This window comes from Scyliorhinus canicula, chromosome 11 (genome assembly GCF_902713615.1).
Source record: "Scyliorhinus canicula chromosome 11, sScyCan1.1, whole genome shotgun sequence".
NCBI lineage: Eukaryota > Metazoa > Chordata > Chondrichthyes > Carcharhiniformes > Scyliorhinidae > Scyliorhinus > Scyliorhinus canicula.
In genome coordinates this window covers 103,154,764-103,175,717 of record NC_052156.1, presented here as the reverse complement: position 1 = coordinate 103,175,717, position 20,954 = coordinate 103,154,764, and the positions used below count along the sequence as shown (strand labels likewise).

Sequence of the window (20,954 nt, the reverse complement as noted above, 5' to 3'; positions counted from 1 at the left end):
GCAGTTGCTTGTGCTTACAGAATGTTAAGAACCCAGTCAAAGAGCTGTCAAGAGAGTCAACGATCTAAAAGTCATTGTTGAGCCATGCTGGTTGATTCTTAGTTGTAGTATTAAGGAGCACTGCATGGTGGGGAAACGTTCCAAAATGGGCAAAGACGAACCTGTCTAGATCAGTTTTACACTGCATAAGGGAACCCCTTCATGACACCAGTCTTGGAGCAACATTAACGACAACTGTTGCAATTGAGTACATGACATCTGAAGTGATTCAGGCAAAGTCCCACACAATTGATGTACTTTGACTCACAAAAACCATCTGATAGAGTTCCATACATAAAACTCTACAAGGGTCCAAGCAACATCCCTAATTTCAATCGCTTTGCCATTGGTGGCTGCGCCTTAGGCTAGAGAAGTCCGAAGCTCTGGAATTCCCTACCTAAATCACTCCTCCTCGCTACCTTGCGTTCTTCCTTAATGTCCCTTCCAGAAATCTACCTGTTTGGCCAACCTAATCTTTTGTGGTTCACTTTCAAATTGTGTTGTTTGATGGTCACTCCTGTGAAGCACCTTTAGACATTTTACTGCATTAATGGGCTAAATAAATATGTTGTTGTTGCTGTGGATAGCAAATGAATGAATGATTGAAATGAAAGTCGCCATAGTCCCCATGGACAATAGGCTGCCCTCTCCTTTTTGAGAGCGAGAGCTGACCGGTGGTAATTTAACCTGAGGGTCACCACACCTCAGGCAGGGGAGAAAGGTTGAGAAGGCGGTGCCTTCATGAATAACCTCAACTGGTACTGGAACCCAGACTGATGACATGGCTCCGCATCACGAACCCATGAGCTAACCAACGTAACAGACTTCAGAGGACGAGAGAGCCTGGGGCAGATGAAATTTAATGTATAATGTAAGGTATTTTGGATTTAAGAATGAGGTGGAGCAATATAATCAAAATGGTTGTTGGTAATACAGAGTATTGCTGAAAAAAGAGATCAGCTATCAAAGCTTTCATTCTTGCACTCATCAGATTGCTCACAAGAAATTACTAACTGTAGCATGGTAACAACAATTATGCTGCATAAGAGACTGCTGATTGGTTGGCAAGTGGACTCTGATGGCAGTATTGTCATGGAGAAAGCAGCATGGAACAGTGACTGCCCAGCTTTGTTCAAATTCAAACCGGGCAAGTTGACTGGTCACGATGGCCCGGTAACACAGTGGTTAGAACAGTTGCTTCACAGCTCCAGGGTCCCAGGTTCGATTCCCGGCTTGGATCACTGTCTGTGCGGAGGCTGCACGTTCTCCCTGTGCCTGTGTGGGTTTCCTCCAGGTGCTCTGGTTTCCACCCACAGTCCAAAGATGTGCAGGTTAGTTGGATTGGCCATGATAAATTGCCCTTAGTGTCCAAAAAGGTTAGATGGGGTTACTGGGTTCTAGAATAGGGTGGAGATGTGGGCTTAGATAGGGTGATCTTTCCATGGGCTGGTGCAGACTCGATGGGCCGAATGGCCTCCTCCTGCACTGTAAATTCTATGCTCTATGAAGTCATTCCCCACCGGAATAAACCAGAATGACTGTTCACTCAGCTTTGGTTCAGTTGTAAAAGGGGCAATGAGTAGACATGAGAGTAGATGGGAAGAAACTGTTCTCCCTCGTACAAGGATTAAGAACGAGAGGGCACAGATTTAAAGTGGAGTCCAAAATAAGCAAATGTGATGTGAGAAAAAACTTATTCACACAGTGAGTGGTTTGGGAAATGTGGTGGAGACTGCTAAAAGACAAGCACCAACGTTCCTGGATGTTGACATTGGACACATGCTGGACACTGTTGAAGAGAGGAGAGACACCCTCTTCCCTTGGATGGGCTGGAGATACAAACCCGCAATACTGAATGAGGGCTAGAATGAGGTGGCACACGAGGCGAGGCTGGTTGTCCAGGGTCGCTGTCCCCCATCCAGACCCTCAGAACACCCGGGCACCGACGTCTCAGTACTGCTTTCACCTGCACCATCTACCATCACAGAGACTATCATCTCGGTGCATAATGTTAGCGAACAGGCTCTTGGGTCACCCTCTAGTGAGCACCACACACATGCTGAAGTACATCAAGTGGAGGCAGAGACTCTAAAGATGAGCAGACGGTCAGAGGCCAGCCGATCCCTGGAGACAGCTGTTGCCCAGTCAGATGTTGCGTTTCTGGAAAAGATGTGCAGATACAGAGGCAGAGCCAGACGGGGTGGAAAGGCTGAGGAAGAGAGGTTCAGAGGAAGGTGGATTTTGGGTGGGGGGAGTTGGGTGTTTAAGTGGGGGGAGTGCACGACCATCTGGCACAGGGGGCGCAAGGTCTCTCTGGTGAGCCAAAGTTGATGTGGTCTGGCAGCTCCTTGAAGGACTTGTGCTATGCACGTGGCCTGATGTGGCGCCACCATCTTCCTCGGCCTGGTGGACATACAGCACTCGAGCCTCACCGGCTGGCCCCTGTTGTTCATGGGCAGGCTCCTCTTGTGCAGGGTGCTTCCTGGGTTGGCCCTGGTGCTCTTGCCTTGTCCATCTGGAACAGCAGCAGCGGCCACATAGATAATGAGCACTGCTGGGTGTAATCCGAAATCCATGGCTCTGCGGAGGGGAGGGGCGGAGAGACAGGGCGGGATTCTCCCATCCACCAGCCGCGTTTACCGACATGTCGCGCCCCTGCCAGCAGTGGGATTCTCCGTTCCCGCAGCCGGCCAGTGGGGTTTTGTATTGGGCCACCTCACGCTGTCTGGAAACCCGTGGGTGTTGGTGCACTGCTGGAGGAACGGAGGATCCCACCTACGGTGAATTCCGTGGCGGGAATGTCAGTAAGGTGAGGATTCCCTTGACCATTCAAGGCCCTCAGGTTACATGGGCACCCTGAGTTGTACAGTTGCGCCACCCTTTCCCCGTCCCCCAGCCCTTCGAGATGAAGTATCTGATGCAAGGTCTGATCTATAATAGAACCATTCAAATCTTGAAGGTGGTGCAGACCAATATACTCATCCTTAAATGTCATACAAATAAATTGCGAGGAAAATACTGGAGAAATGTGACTATTTCAGTCCTGATTTTAGAGACATTGCTGAGATTATACAGAATGGAAAATGGTAAAGATAAGATATCCGAACATGACTTCAAAACAACAGAGACTGTAGGGATTCTGGGTAGTTAAAGGCACACGTAGAAGGAAGTGTTGCAAGGAATAACCGACACATGGGATTGTCAGGTCAGGGCTGGGAGGACCAATCCTGTTCCTCCTCACTCAGAAATGTCATTGTGCAAACGTGCCTTGCCTATTCTGTTAAGTCAGCTTCTCCCGTTGGTTTTGGATGTGCATCCAGCTCCAGGCCAGACACCCTCCTGCACCATGTTAGAATCATGCTGACAGCAGTGGCCACCTGCTCTATACTGGAGGCTCAGCTGAGCAGATGAAATGGAACGACAGGGAAGGGGATGGGGAGGCACAGGGAGCAGAGTGACCTCAGGCTAGAATTAACATTCACCACTCACATCACCACCCCCGACCTAGCCACTCAACCTCGCCCACCCCTTTGACCCCCCCAACCTCACCATCCCATCTCCCGACCCCACCTCATCCCCCCCACCCCCCACCTCACCTCGCGATACCCGTCTGGTCTCTCCATCAGGCTGATTGTGTTCCCACTGAATTCTGGTGAAGGTTTAAATCACATTTCCAACTTTCGGTAAAAGAACTAAAGTGAGAACCTCCATCTAAAGAACAGCCAGTGAGTGTGTTAGAGAGCAGTGCTGTATCACTAAGACCGCTGGAACAGCCAGTGAGTGTGTTAGAGAGCAGCACTGTGTCACTGGGACTGCTGGAACAGCCAGTGAGTGTGTTAGAGAGCAGCACTGTGTCACTGGGACCCCTGAAGCAGCCAGTGAGTGTGTTAGAGAGCAGTGCTGTATCACTGGGACCCCTGGAACAGCCAGTAAGTGGGTTAGAGAGCAGCACTGTGTCACTGGGACCCCTGGAACAGCCAGTGAGTGTGTTAGAGAGCAGCACTGTGTCACTGGGACCCCTGGATCAGCCAGTGAGTGTGTTAGAGAGCAGTGCTGTATCACTGGGACCCCTGGAACAGCCAGTAAGTGGGTTAGAGAGCAGCACTGTATCACTGGGACCCCTGGATCAGCCAGTGAGTGTGTTAGAGAGCAGTGCTGTATCACTGGGACCACTGGATCAGCCAGTGAATGTGTTAGAGAGCAGTGCTGTATCACTAAGACCGCTGGAACAGCCAGTGTGTCAGAGAGCAGTGCTGTATCACTGGGACCGCTGGATCAGCCAGTGAGTGTGTTAGAGAGCAGTGCTGTATCACTGGGACCCCTGGAACAGCCAGTGAGTGTGTTAGAGAGCAGCACTGTATCACTGGGACTGCTGGAACAGCCGGTGAGTGTGTTAGAGAGCAGCACTGTATCACTGGGACTGCTGGAACAGCCGGTGAGTGTGTTAGTGAGCAGCACTGTATAAGGCGGGAACTGAAGAACATAGATTGAGGATAAATCAACATCTGACATGTGGGAGGCTTTCAAATGTCAGTTGAAAGGAATTCAGGACCGGCATGTCCCTGTGAGGAAGAAGGATAAATATGGCAAATTTCACGATCCTTGGATAACAAGGGATATTGTAGGCCTCGTCAAAAAGAAAAATGAGGCATTTGTCAAGGCTAGAAGGCTTGTGGAATATAAGGAAAGTAGGAAGGAACTTAAGCAAGGAGTCAGGAGAGCCAAAAGGGGTCACGAAAAGTCATTGGCAAATAGGGTTAAGGAAAATCCCAAGGCTTTTTACACGTACATAAAAAGCAAGAGGGTAGCCAGGGAAAGGATTGGCCCACTGAAGGACAGGGGAGGGAATCAATGTGTGGAGCCAGAGGAAATGGGCGAGGTACTAAATGAATACTTTGCATCAGTATTCACCAAAGAAATGGAATTGGTGGATGTTGAATCTGGCGAAGGGTGTGTAGATAGCCTGAGTCACATTGAGATCCAAGTAGGGCGTCTTGAAAAATATTAAGATGGATAAGTTCCGAGGGCCTGATGGGATCTTTCCCAGAATACTGAACGAGGCAAGAGAGGAAATTGCTGAGGCCTTGACAGAAATCTTTGGATCCTCACTGTCTTCAGGTGATGTCCCGGAGGACTGGAGAATAGCCAAAGTTGCTCCTTTGTTTAAGAAGGGTAGCAAGGAGAATCAGGGAACTACAGGCCGGTGAGCCTTACGTCAGTGGTAATTACTGGAGGGAATTCCTCGAGACAGGATCTACTCCCATTTGGAAGCAAGGGATCATATTAGCGAGAGGCAGCACGGTTTTGTGAAGGGGAGGTCGTGTCTCGCTAACTTGATAAGACTTTGTTGAGGAGGTCACAAAGATGATTGATGCAAGTAGGGCAGTGGATATTGTCTATGTGGACTTCAGTAAGGCCTTTGACAAGGTCCCTCATGGCAGACTGGTACAAAAGGTGAAGTCACACGGGATCAGAGGTGAGCTGGCAAGATGGATACAAAACTGGCTAGGTCATAGAACAGTACGAAGTCTTACAACACCAGGTTAAAGTCCAACAGGTTTGTTTCAAACACTAGCTTTCAGAGCACCTCTCCTTCTTCAGGCTCCTTGCACCTGAGAAAGGAGCAGTGCTCCAAAAGCTACTGTTTGAAACAAACTTGTTGGACTTTAACCTGGTGTTGTAAGACTTCTTGCCGTGCTCACCCCAGTCCAACGCCAGCATCTCTACATCATAGGTCATAGAAGGCAGAGAGTAGCAATGGAAGGGTCTTTTTCTGATTGGAGGGCTATGACTAGTGATGTTCCGCAGGGATCATGTGCTGGGATCTTTGCTGTTCGTAGTATACACAAAGGTTGGAATTGCAGATAGCGATGAGGACTGTCAGAGGATACAGCAGGATTTAGATCATTTGGAGACTTTGGAGGCGAGATGGCAGATGGAGTTTAATTTGGACAAATGTGAGGTGATGCATTTTGGAAGGTCTAATACAGGTAGGGAATATACAGTGAATGGTAGAACCCTCAAGAGTATTGACAGTCAGAGAGATCTTGGTGTACAGGTCCACAGGTCACTGAAAGTGGCAACACAGTTGGAGAAGGTAGTCAAGAAGGCATACAGCATGCTTGCCTTCACTGGCCGAGGCATTGAGTATAAGAATTGGCAAGTCATGTAGCAGCTGTATTGAACCTTAGTTAGGCCACAATTGGAGTATAGTGTTCAATTCTGGTCGCCACACTACCAGAAGGATGTGGAGGCTTTAGAGAGGGTGCAGAAGAGATTTACCAGGATGTTGTCTGGTATGGAAGGCATTAGCTATGAGGAGAGGTTGAATAAACTTGGTTTGTTCTCACTGGAATGACAGAGGTTGAGGGACGACCTGATAGAGGTCTACAAAATTATGAGGGGCATAGACAGAATGGATAGTCAGAGACTTTTTCCCAGGGTAGAAGGGTCAATTACTAGGGGCCATAGGTTTAAGGTGTGAGGGGCAAGGTTTAGAGATGTGCGAGGCAACTGTTTTACACAGAGGGTAGTGGGTGGAACTCGTTGCCGGAGGAGGTGGTGTGTGGCAGTATGACTAGAGGTACTACGGTACCTGGGAGCCGACGGTACAGTGCCCAGGACCGGACCTTCATCAGGTCCAAGGTCCAATGGCTTATGAAGGAAGGGGTCATCGAGGCTAGTAACAGCCCCTGGCGAGCACAAGTTCTGGTGGTAAAGACCGGGGAGACGAATAGGATGGTCATAGACTACAGTCAGACCATCAACAGGTTTACGCAGCTGGACGCGTACCCTCTCCCACGTATCTCCGACCTGGTCAACAGGATCGCACAGTACAAGGCCTTCTCCACGGTGGACCTCAAGTCCGCCTATCACAGCTGCCCATCCGCGCGAGTGATCGCAAGTACACTGCGTTCGAAGCGGACGGGCGGCTCTACCACTTTTTAAGGGTTCCCTTCGGTGTCACAAACGGGGTCTCAGTCTTCCAAAGGGAGATGGACCCAATGGTTGACTGATACAGTTTAAGGGCAACCTTCCCGTATCTCGATAATGTCACCATCTGCGGCCACGATCTGCAGAACCACGACACCAATCTCCGAAAATTCCTCCAAACCGCAAAGCTCCTGAATCTGACTTACAACAAGGACAAATGCGTGTTTAGCACCGACCGTCTAGCCATCCTCGGCTACGTAGTGCAAAATGGAGTTATAGGTCCCGACCTTGCGCCCCCTGATGGAGCTCCCCCTCCCCCACCGCCCCAAGGCCCTGAAGCGCTGCCTCGGCTTCTTCTCATATTACGCCCAGGGGGTCCCCAACTACGCCGACAAAGCCCGTCCCCTCATCCAAACTGCCACGTTCCCCCTGTCGACGGAGGCCCGCCAGGCCTTCAGCCACATCAAAGCGGATATCGCAAAGGCCACGATGTGCGCTATCGACGAGTTCCCCCCCCCCCTTCCTGGTCGAGAGCGACGCGTCTGACGTAGCTCTGGCAGCCACCCTCAACCAAGCGGGCAGACCCGTGGCCTTCTTCTCCCGTACCCTCCATGCTTCCGAAATCCGCCACGCCTCGGTCGAGAAGGAAGCGCAGGCCATAGTAGAAGCTGTGCAACACTGGAGGCATTATCTGGCCGGCAGGAGGTTCACCCTGCTCACAGACCAACGGTCGGTGGCTTTCATGTTTGACAATGCACAGAGGGGCAAGATAAAAAACGACAAGATCTTGTGGTGGAGGATCGAGTTGTCCACCTACAACTACGACATCTTGTATCGTCCTGGTAAGGCGAACGAGCCTCCCGATGCTCTGTCCCGCGGCACCTGTGCCAACGCACAAGTGGTCCACCTCCGAGCCCTCCACGTGGACCTCTGCCACCCAGGGGTCACCCACTTCTTTCATTTTGTAAAGACCTGCAACCTGCCCTACTCCATCGAGGAGGTCAGGACAGTCACTAGGAACTGCTACATCTGCGCGGAGTGCAAGCCGCACTTCTACCGCCCCGAAAAAGCGCATCTGATAAAGGCTTCCCGTCCCTTTGAACGCCTCAGCATGGACTTCAAAGGTCCCCTCCCCTCTACCAACCGCAACACGTACTTCCTCAACATGATTGACGAGTACTCCCGCTTCCCGTTCGCCAACCCTGTCCCGACATGACCACACCCACCATTATAAAAGCCCTCCACAGCATTTACTCCCTGTTCGGATTCCCCGCCTACATTCACAGCGATAGGGGGTCGTCCTTTATGAGCGACGAACTGCGTCAATTCCTGCTCAGCAAGGGCATTGCCTCAAGCAGGACGACCAGTTACAACCGCCGGGGTAACGGACAGGTCGAGCAGGAGAACGGTATGGTCTGGAAGACCATCCTGCTGGCCCTACGGTCCAGAAATATCCCAGTCTCCCGCTGACAGGAGGTCCTCCCAGACGCTCTCCACTCAATCCGGTCGCTACTTTGCACGTCTACCAATCAAGCACCTCATGAACGCCTTCTTGTCTTCCCCAGGAAGTCTTCCTCAGGGTCTCCGCTCCCGACCTGGCCGGCTGCCGCCGGGCCCATCCTGCTCCGGAAACACTTGTGGGCGCACAAATCGGACCCGTTGGTCGAGAGGGTCCAGCATGCTCCACGCTAACCCGCAATACGCGTATGTGGAGTATCCCTACGGCCGACAGGACACGGTCTCCCTACGACACCTGGCGCCCGCCGGATCCCCGACATCGCCCCCGGCACCAGCGCCCCAACCAACCCCCTCCAACCACAACTGCTCCCCGCAGGTGCTCCCCTCCCGGGCCCGCCAACCCCCTCACCCACGCCACCTAGAGGACCAGACCCCCCCCCCCCCCCCCCCCGCCACGGCCCGGCCCTCACCAGCTCCGCCTAGGGGTGTGGAAACCTCCAAGAGGACCGGATCATTGCTCCCGGAGTCATGGACGCCCTCACCTCCAACATCTCCGACGAAGCTCCGCAGGTCGCAGAGGACGTCCAAGGCCCCCAATTGTCTGATCGAGTCGATTTGAACTTTTAATGGACCTTTTTTTATGTTTTCCAACTCTGTAAATAATTTTCCGTGTGATAACACAACTCTGTATATAGTTACGGGCCAGTGGGCAGCTGCCGTTGGAGAGGTATAATCCCATATCACTAGTCATACTACCAGTATCTTGTCCCACCCGCATTGGATCCCCCCCCCCCCCCCCCCCGGCTTCTCAGCAAGCGCAAGCCCCCCCCCCCCCCCCCCCCCCCCCCCCCCCCACGGTTCCTTTCTCAACAAGGGCTGAATGTGGTAGTATGACTAGAGGTACTACGGTACTTGGGACTGTGAGCTGCTATTGGTGGAGAAGGCTCGCTGCCCATTGGCCCAAGTGTTGCTTTCCCATTGGTCGAGATGAAGGTAGCTCCGCCCATGAGGCAGAATATAAGAACCCATGTTTCCCAGCAGCCATCGTTCTTTCGGTCCTCAAGCTGCTGGGCACATGGTGGAAGCAGGGACCATAGTGAAGTTTAAATGGCATCTTGACAAATACTTGAATAGGATGGGAATAGATGGGAATAGAGGAATACGGACCCCGGAAGTGTAGAAGATTTTAGTTTAGACGAGCAGCATGGTCGGCGCAGGCTTGGAGGGCTGAAGGGCCAGTTCTTGGGCTGTACTTTTCTTTGTTCTTTTTAACTGGGACCCCTGGAACAGCCAGTGAGTGTGTCAGAGAGCAGCACTGTGTCACTGGGACCCCTGGAACAGCCAGTGAGTGTGTTAGAGAGCAGCACTGTATCACTGGGACCCCTGGAACAGCCAGTGAGTGTGTTAGAGAGCAGCACTGTGTCACTGGGACCCCTGGTACAGACAGTGAGTGTGTCAGAGAGCAGTGCTGTATCACTGGGACCCCTGGTAAAGACAGTGAGTGTGTCAGAGAGCAGTGCTGTGTCACTGGGACCCCTGGTACAGACAGTGAGTGTGTTAGAGAGCAGCACTGTGTCACTGGGACCCCTGGTAAAGACAGTGAGTGTGTCAGAGAGCAGTGCTGTATCACTGGGACCCCTGGTAAAGACAGTGAGTGTGTCAGAGAGCAGTGCTGTATCACTGGGACCCCTGGAACAGCCAGTGAGTGTGTCAGAGAGCAGCACTGTGTCACTGGGACCCCTGGTACAGACAGTGAGTGTGTCAGAGAGCATCACTGTGTCACTGGGACCCCTGGAGCAGCCAGTGAGTGTGTTAGTGAGTAGCACTGTGTCACTGGGACCCCTGGAACAGCCAGTGAGTGTGTTAGTGAGCATCACTGTGTCACTGGGACCCCTGGAGCAGCCAGTGAGTGTGTTAGTGAGTAGCACTGTGATGCTGGGTCCCTGGAACAGCCAAATAGTGTCTAAGTCAGCAGCGCTGTATCAACGGGACCCCTGGAATTGCCAATGTATCCTTCGTGAGCAATGATGAATCTCTGGAACCTCTGGAAGAGTCAGTGATCGGATTGGTGTGCAGTGCTGTACCTCTGGAAACTGTTGATGTAACTACAGGAATTGCTGCATTTGTTGTGGTTCCTGTACAAATCTTTTCAGAATTCCTATGTGGCGGCATTATTACCAAATGGGTGTCTGACAGAAGTTAATATTCAATCAGGTGCTTCATTTTTTTTTCAACGTGACAGATGCAAAGGTCATCTAGAAACAGCGAATATCATAAATGAGAGCTGACATAAAACAGTGAATAAAATACCTGAACCGGAAGTCATACAGCAGGTGGCGGCCCATTAGGTAGTCATCATACGTCATGGCAATTTGCTTCTTCAGATCCTTTATGGTGTTACTGTACCCATTAAAAATGTGGTCTGCAAACAGCAACTTGCCTCCAATGTACATCTGTTGGCAACAAGTAGAGGGTTTGTCTGTCAGTCAGCAGCGAGGAATGAGAAGGCAAATGTTGTTGACTCTGGACAGGATTTTATTTCATATTTTTATGGAATGTGGCATCACTGGCAAGGCCAGAATTTTCTGCCAGCCCTAATTGCCCTGGAAAGCAGTTAAGAGTCAGCCACATTGCTGTGGGTCTGGAGTCACATATAGGCCAAACCAGGTAAGGACGGCAGATTTCCTTCCCTAAAGGACATGAGTGAACCAGATGGATTTTTATGACGTACAATGATAGTTCCCATTGCAGAGTTTAGTTTCCAATTTCGCATTTTTTTCATTAATTCATTACATTTAGTAATTGAATTTAAATCCCATAAGCTATCATGAGAGGCTTCTAGCCCATGTCCCCAGAACAATAGTTTGGGCATCTCAATTGCTAGTCAGTGACATTACCATTTTCCTATCTGCACTGTGATCTTGTGTTCCTTAACCTCCCAAATATGTCCCCAGCTACTCGATGTAACTCAATTTAAGGGCACGGTAGCATTGTGGATAGCACAATTGCTTCACAGCTCCAGGGTCCCAGGTTCGATTCCGGCTTGGGTCACTGTCTGTGCGGAGTCTGCACATCCTCCCCGTGTGTGCGTGGGTTTCCTCCGGGTGCTCAGGTTTCCTCCCACAGTCCAAAGATGTGCGGGTTAGGTGGATTGGCCATGATAAATTGCCCCTCAGTGTCCAAAATTGCCCTTAGTGTTGGGTGGGGTTACTGGGTTATGGGATAGGGTGGAGGTGTTGACCTTGCGTAGAGTGCTCTTTCCAAGAGCCGGTGCAGACCCAATGGGCTGAATGGCCTCCTTCTGCACTGTAAATCCTATGATAATCTATGTAACTTAATAGATGTAGATTGGAAAGGTGCAGAATGCAAACATTTCAAAGCATATTTTTCACTGTACTTCAGATGATAAATCACATCTGTGAGTTGTGCTGGCCCCTGTTCCTGTAATCGTGGCATTGGGAACTCTGCTGATTTTCCTTCTGTTTTTAATGGCAAGGTGCACAAGCAGTTACACAATGAAATGTTTCTTTAATTTAAGAGAATTATTTATTCACCAATTACTTTTACTGCAGATAAAACAGTAAGTAACAACGTTTTATTGTGATCTATGAATATTTAATCTTCATTACACTCAAAGATTTGGATTTAAAATGCAATACTCTGCCATCAATTATATTCACATGGTGACAATCACAAAATTGGTCTGACTTTTGTCTTTCATGAATATTATTTTTTTTAAATTATGACACACATTGAGTGATTCTATAATCAGTTTTTTCTCACTGTGCATTCTGGAAGTATAATAATAATAATATATATTAACCTTTATTGTCACAAGTAGGCTTACATTAACACTGCAATTAAGTTACTGTAAAAATCCCCAGTCGCCACAGTCCGGCACCACTTCGGGTAGACAGAGGGAGAATTTAGAATGTCCAATTCACCTATGACCACATCTTTTGGGACTTGTGGGAGAAATCCGGAGCACCCGGAGGAAACCCAGACATGGAGAGAACGTGCAGACTCTGCACAGGCTGTGACCCAAGCCAGGAATAAAACCTGGGACCCTGACGCTGTGAAGCAACAATCACGTCTTTCGGGACTTATGGGAGAAAACCGGAGTACCCGGAGGAAACCCATGCAGACGCGGGGAGAACATGCAGATTCCACACAGACTGTGACCCAAGCGGGAATTGAACCTGGGACCCTGGCGCTTGTTGTGTTTGGACCTTTATACCTTACGAAGGATTCCACCGAACACTTCGACTTGTCCCTTAATGAGTCTCGTGTGGTAAGATAGCTTATTACTGCTCTGGAATCTGCACCTAGCATCGACCATTCACTTGTATGTCTTATTACACCCTCAATCTTCTTCTGAAGATGGTCAGATGTGTCTCCCCTTATATGGGATTCACTGGTCGCATGACCTTGTTCTAGAGACCACATAGTGGGCTGGATTCACATTGGAATCCTGAAATCGCGAAACGTGATTGTTCAGAGAATAGCCTCCAACATCAAAATCGTGGTAAGTGCCAGTTTGACTCCAAATCAGGTTTCACCGGCACCCCGAAAATGGCGTAAATGCGGCACTCACCGCACTAAACACCGTTGGCATATCATTAGTGAGCCTGACCCTCTTCTCGGGGCCTCTGTGATTCACCGCCACTGATGGGCTGAGTTCCCAACGGCGCAGTTCACTTGTGGTCCAGCACCTCACAGTCAGCCGGGAGCCGTGCTGCTGTCCGGGGGGGGCTTCCGAGAGGACTGGTGGGGGGGGTGGCCAGGCGGACAGTATTTAACAGGTCGCGTCCACGCACGGACGGCACCATGTTTGACGGCGCGATCGCTGCAGTTCACCGCCGTGCACATGCACTGCCACGGACCCGGATATTCTCCAGCCGTTTCTGTCGTGGGAGCTGGGAGTTTTACTCACCGCAGCTGCAAGCCCCTAACCTGGTCGCAGGATGGGTGAGGGTTCGGCACCAATTTTTCCATTGTAATACGGCACAGTTCCTCCGCTGGCGTCAACACTTAGCCTCAAAAGCAGTGAATCCAGCCCAGTATGTCTGCACCGCCACCTGCTGGTTGGAGGTCGCACACCATCCATCTTCGATATAGCCCATAGGTACATCTCCAAAGCGATGTGAAGCAACAGTGCTAACCACTGTACAGCCATGCCGCCCTGTGCCAGAGCCACCTGGAAATTGCAGCGGTGCTTCTGAGCATGGCACAGTCACAGCATGCCGTGGCTGGGAAAGTTGGCGGCAATGCCCAGGCGCTTGCTGAGGTGACACAGACCCAGAAGGTTATGGTCCACTTCCTGTGCTCCATGGCCTCAAACATGCAGACCCTAGTCGAGACCAGAGCGGGCCTCCAGGACTGGCAGCACCAGGTGGCGGGGAAGCCTTAAGGGATAGCTCTGCTCGCACCCCCATCCCACGGAAGAGCCAGGGAGCCGTCAGGCACCACGAGGGCGGAGGTCATGGGGCCTGTGCCGGGGACTCCCGCAGGGGAGGTGCCGGTACATCGCAGCACTTTGGATTCCCTCCCACTCCCTCCTGACCAAGGTGCAACTGGTGGACAGGAGGCAGAACAGGGCACACCACACCCGAGCAGCAGCTGGGCCCACCCAGGCCCGGATGTCCCAGAAGACGGCCACCAACGGGGTCGCAGGATGTGAAGCACGGCAGGGCTACCTCCAATCCTGATGTACTGTCCTGGGATCTACCTTGATGCAGCGTTAGAGCCTGTAAGGCCAGAAAGTTAGACACCAGTTAGACACCATCCTCCTCCCACAGCACGTCACCCCTCTGCTGCACGATGTTGTGGAAGACGTAGCAGGCTGCAATGATGCGGGCGACCCTCTCAGCCTCGTACTGGAGGGCCCCTCCAGAGCGGCCCAGGCACCTAAACCGCATCTTCAGAATGCTGAAGCACCGCTTGATCACACCCCTCGTTGCTGTATGGGTGCCTTTGTAGAGGCTCTCGCCGTCTTTCTGCGGCCTCTGGATAGCCGTCATCAGCCACGACCGCAATGAATAACCCATGTCACCCAGGTGCCCAACCCCCCAGTCGGGGGGGGGGGGGGGGGGGGGGGGGCGCGTCTCAAACATGTCAGGAATCGTTGAGTGTGCCAGGATGATGGTGTCGTGCACACTGCCCGGCTATCAGCAGCAGACGTGCATGATGCACATCTGATGGTCACAAATCAGCCGCACGTTCATTGAGTGGACCCCCTTTCGGTTTGTGTAGAACGACCTCTCATCTACACGCGTGATGCACTATCAATTACGACGAGATGAGAGTAGAATGTAATTGAGGCTTTATTACACAGAGATGTGTGACCTCCTACAGCAGCTGACGAAATGGCTGCTGTTCGGAGAGCGCACACATTTATACTCCGCCTACTGGGCGGAGCCAGCAGGCAGGGATCTACCCCCGCACCTGTAGCCCAGGGGCCTTACCGTAATACCAATATATACAATATAATACAACAGTGGTGACTACTACAAGGTGCTCGTAGGGAGACATGCATTCCATTGATGGCAGCGAGCCTCGCTGCCTCGGCATATTGGTGGGCTCGGTCCACATTGAAATGGATGTATTGTGCTGACTGGGCATTTAGGGCCTCTGTGACGGCACGAATGCACCTGTGCACCGAGTTGTGCGAGGTCCCGGACAGGTCCCCACTAGGCGCCTGGAAAGACCCTGTGGCATAAAGGTTCAGGGTGATCGTCACATAAGGACTCATACGACAGCTCCTTTGCACCTCCGGCCCTGCCTCCTGTTCCTCTGGGGCACGCTCCGCTGTTGCATGCTCTGCTGCAGATTCCTCCTCCTCAAGCATCTCCAGCTCTTACAGCGGCAGGGCATCCCCCAACCAGGGCTGTGGCGACTAGCAGGAAGGCCACCATTGCTGGTTGAATTTGGATATCCATTGTCTGCAGGGGGTGAAACCCCGACATGTTACCATGGTGCATCCTTCGTGCCCAACCAGGTCCAATGGGCTATGCGGTGCCCCCGGTTGGTACTGCAGTTCTACCCCCGCATATCTCCCCCCCCCCCCATCCCCGCACCACTGGCCCTGTTGATGTCCAGCACCAGAGGGACTCTGTCCCTGGTGCCCATTCCTGCTGCCAAAGGTTCTGCCAGCTGATGCTGCCCTTGCTCAGTGGCCCACCTGCCGCCTGTAAGGGCTACAGTGGATGCTATCCTTGGATAGGCTGCCTGATGTCCCGCTGCTGTATGGCGGCTAGTTGGGTGGTGGGGATATGGCGGAGAATGGGAACACCCCTACGGCCGGTGGCATGTGTGCAGAATCAGGGACCAAGGTGGGTGGTCAGTGGGGTGCACAGCAAGGTGGTCGTGCCTGGACACCGCCCCAGTCCCTTAGGGAGTCGACCCGGCCACACGGCCTTTTCTCCCCTTCCCCCCACCCCCGCCCCCTGTAGCCCACAGTCGCGCCTCTCCACGTCCGACCTTATCTCTCTCCCTCATCAGCTACGACGCCGGTTTCATGATTTTTAAAAACACAAGTGAACCACGCCATCGGGAATTCAGCCCATTGGAGGCGGAGAATCGTGGGGGCCCCGGGGAATGCCGTGCCGGGCCCGCTAATGATATGCAAACGTGGTTTACTGCATTCCGGAACACATTGACACTGTGTTGAGGCGATGGAGAACTGCAATTTGTCATCAAATCGGTGCCTGCAGCAATTTCGGTGTTGGAACTGATTCTCTCCGCCAATCATGTCTCCCGATTTCAGTGTCGGCCGACGGAGAATCCCGCCCAAGGAATTGTTTTTGGGGGGGGGGGGGGGGAGAATCCCGCCCAAGGAATTGTTGGGGGGGGGGGGGGAGAGTGGAGGAGATATGAAATGACACCGATTTTCATGGTGCAAAGTGAGTGGCAATACGATAAGAATAGCTGCGACTAGAGGAGCTGTGACTGGCAGGATAACCCACCTGAACACAAGGTAATTCAGTAAGGAATGAGAGAGGGAACCGAACCACAAAAACACACACAAACCAAAATGGGGGCCAAGGTTATGATCGAAAATGATTGAACTCAGTGTTGTGTCCAGAGGCTGAAAAGTGTCCAGTCGAAAGACACGCTGCTGTCCCCTAGCTTGCATTGACCCCACTGGAATAATACGGCAAGTCGAGGACAGAAAGGTCAGAGTGGGAGCAAGGTGGAGAATCAAAATGACAAGCAACCAGAAACTCAGGGTCATGCTTGCAGACTGAGTGGAGGTGTTCTACAAAGGGGTCTCTCAATGTAGAGAAAAACACATCTGTGGTGATATGCCTATGGGCTATATCATAGTTGGATAATGTGCGATGTCTATCAGCAGGTGATGGCACAGACACACCATGCGGTCTCTAGACCAAGGTCACGTGACCTGTGATGTACCATCAATTCGACTCAAGACACAATTAGGATCCGAACTGTGGCTTTAATCAGCTAGTTGTTAGCCCGGTGGTCGACTACAGAGTAAGACCGACCGCCGGGAACTCTGGGTACTTATACCCCGCCTTGGAGGCGGGGTCTACTTGCCTCTCGACCAATTGGTGAGCAGTCACATGACTAGTCCCAGCCAATCGGACAAGAGGCACATGACCAGCCAAAGCCAATGGGAAACCCATGCTCTGCACCAATGGCAGTGCTCACATTCATACCACCACATTCACCCCTTGTGGAGAAAGAAGGCAGGGAGGGGTGAAAGTGGAAGAGAGAGAGGGGGAGGGTCCAAGGACTAGTGGTATGGGCAGCAAAAAATCAAGAAAGGTGGGCTGCCCACTGGCTCGTGGCAAAAAAACAATACTACTGCTACTTAAGGTGCAACAGAATAACAACAAAGTTCAAAATGTGCAACGGAATAACAACAAAGTCCAAAATGTCCCATGGCCGCATCAGATGGACACGATCAGCCTGTTGGGTGCCCGTGGTGATCTAGAGGACCGTCGCAGTGGAGCCAGTGACGTCAGGCCGATGGTCGTCCTTGCCTCCGGGAGCGTCGGTCGTAGATGTGTCTCTGTACCCCGGGCCAGTGGTGGAGACGCTGTAATCGGGGGAGAGGGGGCATGTGCGCTGGGTCGTGGGGGCGCAGGGGGGAATTAGGGTTGGGGGGGAGGTGTTGATGTAGGGGGAGAAAGCCGCACGCCGGCAGGTGCCAGGTCCCGAAGCGAGACTGTATCCTGCCGACCGTCGGGATACTCCACGTACGCATACTGCGGGTTGGCGTGGAGTAATTGGACTCGCTCAACCAACGGGTCGGATTTGTGCACCCGCACATGCTTCCGGAGCAAGATGGGCCCGGGGGTGGCCAGCCAGGTCGGGAGAGGAGATCCTGAGGACGACTTCTTGGGGAAAACAAGAAGACGTTCATGAGGTGTTTGATTAGTGGTAGTACAGAGGAGAGACCGGATTGAATGCAGTGCGTTGGGAATGACTTCTTGCCAACGGGGAATAGGGAGATCTCTGGACCGTAGGGCCAGCAGAATGGTCTTCCAAAAGGTGCCATTCTACCGCTCAACCTGACCGTTACCCCGGGGGTTATAACTGGTCGTCCTGCTAGAGGCTATGCCCCTGCTGAGCAGGAACTGACGCAGTTCGTCGCTCATAAAGGAGGACCCCCGATCGCTATGTATGTATGCGGGGTAACCGAACAAGGAGAAGATGGATAGGAGGGCCTTTATGACGGTATGTGGTCATGTCGGGACAGGGAATGGCGAAAGGGAAGCGGGAGTATTCGTCGATAACACTCAAGAAATATGTATTACGGTTGTTGGAGGGGAGGGGACCCTTCAAGTCTATACTGAGACGTTCACAGGGGCGGGATGCCTTGTTCAGATGCGCTCGTTCGGGGCGGTAGAAGTGCGGTTTGCGCTCAGCGCAGACGTGGCAGTCCCTGGTGACTGTCCTGACTTCCTCGACGGAGTAGGGTAGGTTACGGGTCTTAATGGGCAGCACGGTAGCATAGTGGTTAGCATCAATGCTTCACAGCTCCAGGGTCCCAGGTTCGGTTCCCGGCTGGGTCACTGTCTGTGCGGAGTCTGCACGTCCTCCCCGTGTGTGCGTGGGTTTCATCCGGGTGCTCCGGTTTCCTCCCACAGTCCAAAGATGTGCGGGTTAGGTGGATTGGCCATGCTAAATTGCCCGTAGTGCTCTAATAAGTAAGGTTAAGGGGGAGTTGTTGGGTTACGGGTATAGGGTGGATACGTGAGTTTGAGTAGGGTGATCATTGCTCGGCACAACATCGAGGGCCGAAGGGCCTGTTCTGTGCTGTACTGTTCTAAATTCTAAATTCTAATAAAATGATAGAAACGGGTAACCCCTGGATGGCAGAGGTCCGTGTAGAGAGAGCGGAGGCGGTCAATCTGCGCGCTGGCGCAGGTACCGTGGGATAGGGCATCGGAAGGCTCGTTGAGCTTCCCAGGACGATACAAGATATCGTAGTTGTACGTGGACAACTCGATCCGCCACCGCAAGATCTTGTCATTCTTGATCTTGCCCCTCTGTGCATTGTCAAACATGAAAGCTACTGACCGTTGGTCTGTGAGCAGGGTAAACCTCCTGCCGGCCAGATAGTGCCTCCAATATCGCACAGCTTCAACTATGGCCTGTGCCTCCTTTTCCACCGAGGAATGGCGGATTTCGGAAGCGTGGAGGGTTCGTGAAAAGAAGGCCACGGGTCTGCCCGCTTGGTTGAGGGTGGCCGCCAGAGCTACGTCAGACGCGTCGCTCTCGACCTGGAATGGGAGGAACTCGTCGATAGCATGCATCGTGGCCTTTGCGATATCCGCTTTGATGCGGCTAAAGGCCTGGCGGGCCTCCATCGACAGGGGAAAGGAGGTGGACTGGATGAGGGAGCGGGCTTTGTCGGGGACCCACTGGGCATAATACGAGAAGAAGCCCAGGCAGCGTTTGAGGGATTTGAGGGAGTTGGGGAGGGGAAGTCCCATCAGGGGGCGCATGCGTTCGGTATCGCTCCGTTACGCACTAAGTAGTAAAGGATGGCTAGACGGTCGGTGCTAAACACGCACTTATCCTTATTGTAAGTTAAATTAAGAAGTTTTGCGGTTCGGAGGAATTTTTGGAGGTTGATGTCGTGGTCCTGCTGGTTGTGGCCGCAGATGGTGACGTTATCGAGATACGGGAAGGTGGCCCGTAAACCGTGCTTGTCGACCATTCGGTCCATCTCCCGTTGGAAGACCGAGACTCCATTTGTGACACCGAATGGAACCCTGAGGAAGTGGTAGAGGCGCCCATCTGCCTCAAACGTGGTGTACTTGCGGTCACTCACGCGGATGGGAAGCTGGTGGTAGGCGGACTTAAGGTTCACCGTGGAGAAGACTTTGTACTTCGCGATCCTGTTAACCAGGTCAGAAACACGGGGAAGAGGATACGCGTCCAGCTACGTTAACCTGTTGATGGTCTGACTGTAATCGATGACCATCCGGTTTTTCTCCCCAGTCTGAACTACCAGCACTTGGGCTCACCAGGGACTGTTGCTGGCCTCGATAACTCCTTCCTTAAGGAGCCTCTGGACCTCGGACCCGATGAAGGTCCGGTCCTGGGCACTGTATCATCTGCTCCTCGCGGCGACAGGTTTACAATCTGGGGTGAGATTAGCAAACAAGGAAGGGGGGTCCACTTTGAGGGACGCGAGGCTGCAAACAGTAAGAGGAGGAATAGGGCCACCGAATTGAAGAGTCAAGCTCTGCAGTTTGCACTGGCAATCCAGGCCCAAGAGTGCCGGAGCGCATAGACGGGGGAGAATGAGGAGTTTGAAGTTTTTGAAACCCTCCCCTGGACCATGAGGTCTGCTATGTAGCACCCGGTGATTTGGATGGAGTGCGAACCTGAGGCCAATTCAATTTTATGTTTAACTGGATGGATGGGAAGCGCTCAGCGTCTTACCGTGTCGGGGTGGACAAAACTTTCCATGCTCCCGGAGTCCAGCAGGCACCTCGTTTTGTGTCCGTTGAGCTGAACCGTTGTCGTAGTCTTGGCGAGCGTGCGTGGTCGCGACTGGTCGAGTTTGAAGGAAGCCAGTCGTGGTGAGAGTTCCAGATCATCCTCGGTGGCAGAGTAATCGCTTGCAGGGCCTTCCGTGTTGGCCCAAGATGGCGGCGCCCAGGATCCGCACGTGGACTCGGGGTCCCAAGATGGCGGCGCCAAGGTCCCGCACGTGGAGCCGGGGCCCCAAGATGGCGGCGCCCATGGCCCGCACATGGCGTCCGGGGCCCAAGATGGCGGCGCCCATGGAACCCTCGTGGCAGCTGGGGGCAGTGTCAGCGGCGTCTGCGGGCCGGTCGGGGCGGCTGGGAGCGAGGGTCGGGAGGACCATGGGGCCGTTGCGGGGGCCGGGAGGCGGGCCGGAGAGGTTGGTGCGCGGCGTGGGGCCCTGGGTGGGGGGGCCCGGGGGGGGCGACACGCGTACGCGGCACGGAACAGCAGCGACTGACTTGGTCTGGCAGACCACCGCGTAGTGGCCCCTCTTCCTGCAGCTCTTACACAGA

The 20,954-nt window shown here is 52.8% G+C and overlaps 1 protein-coding gene across 5 annotated transcripts in view; it reads right to left on the bottom strand.

Moving 5' to 3' along the window:
- Positions 1 to 20,954, bottom strand: part of LOC119973234 (uncharacterized protein C3orf20-like) — a 260,613-nt gene that overhangs the window by 6,878 nt on the left and 232,781 nt on the right. For all 5 annotated transcript variants that reach the window (XM_038810916.1, XM_038810917.1, XM_038810919.1 and 2 more), the window contains one exon: positions 10,741 to 10,883. In XM_038810916.1, coding sequence (XP_038666844.1) covers positions 10,741 to 10,883 — 143 coding nt within the window. The remainder of the gene's footprint in view (positions 1 to 10,740; positions 10,884 to 20,954) is intronic.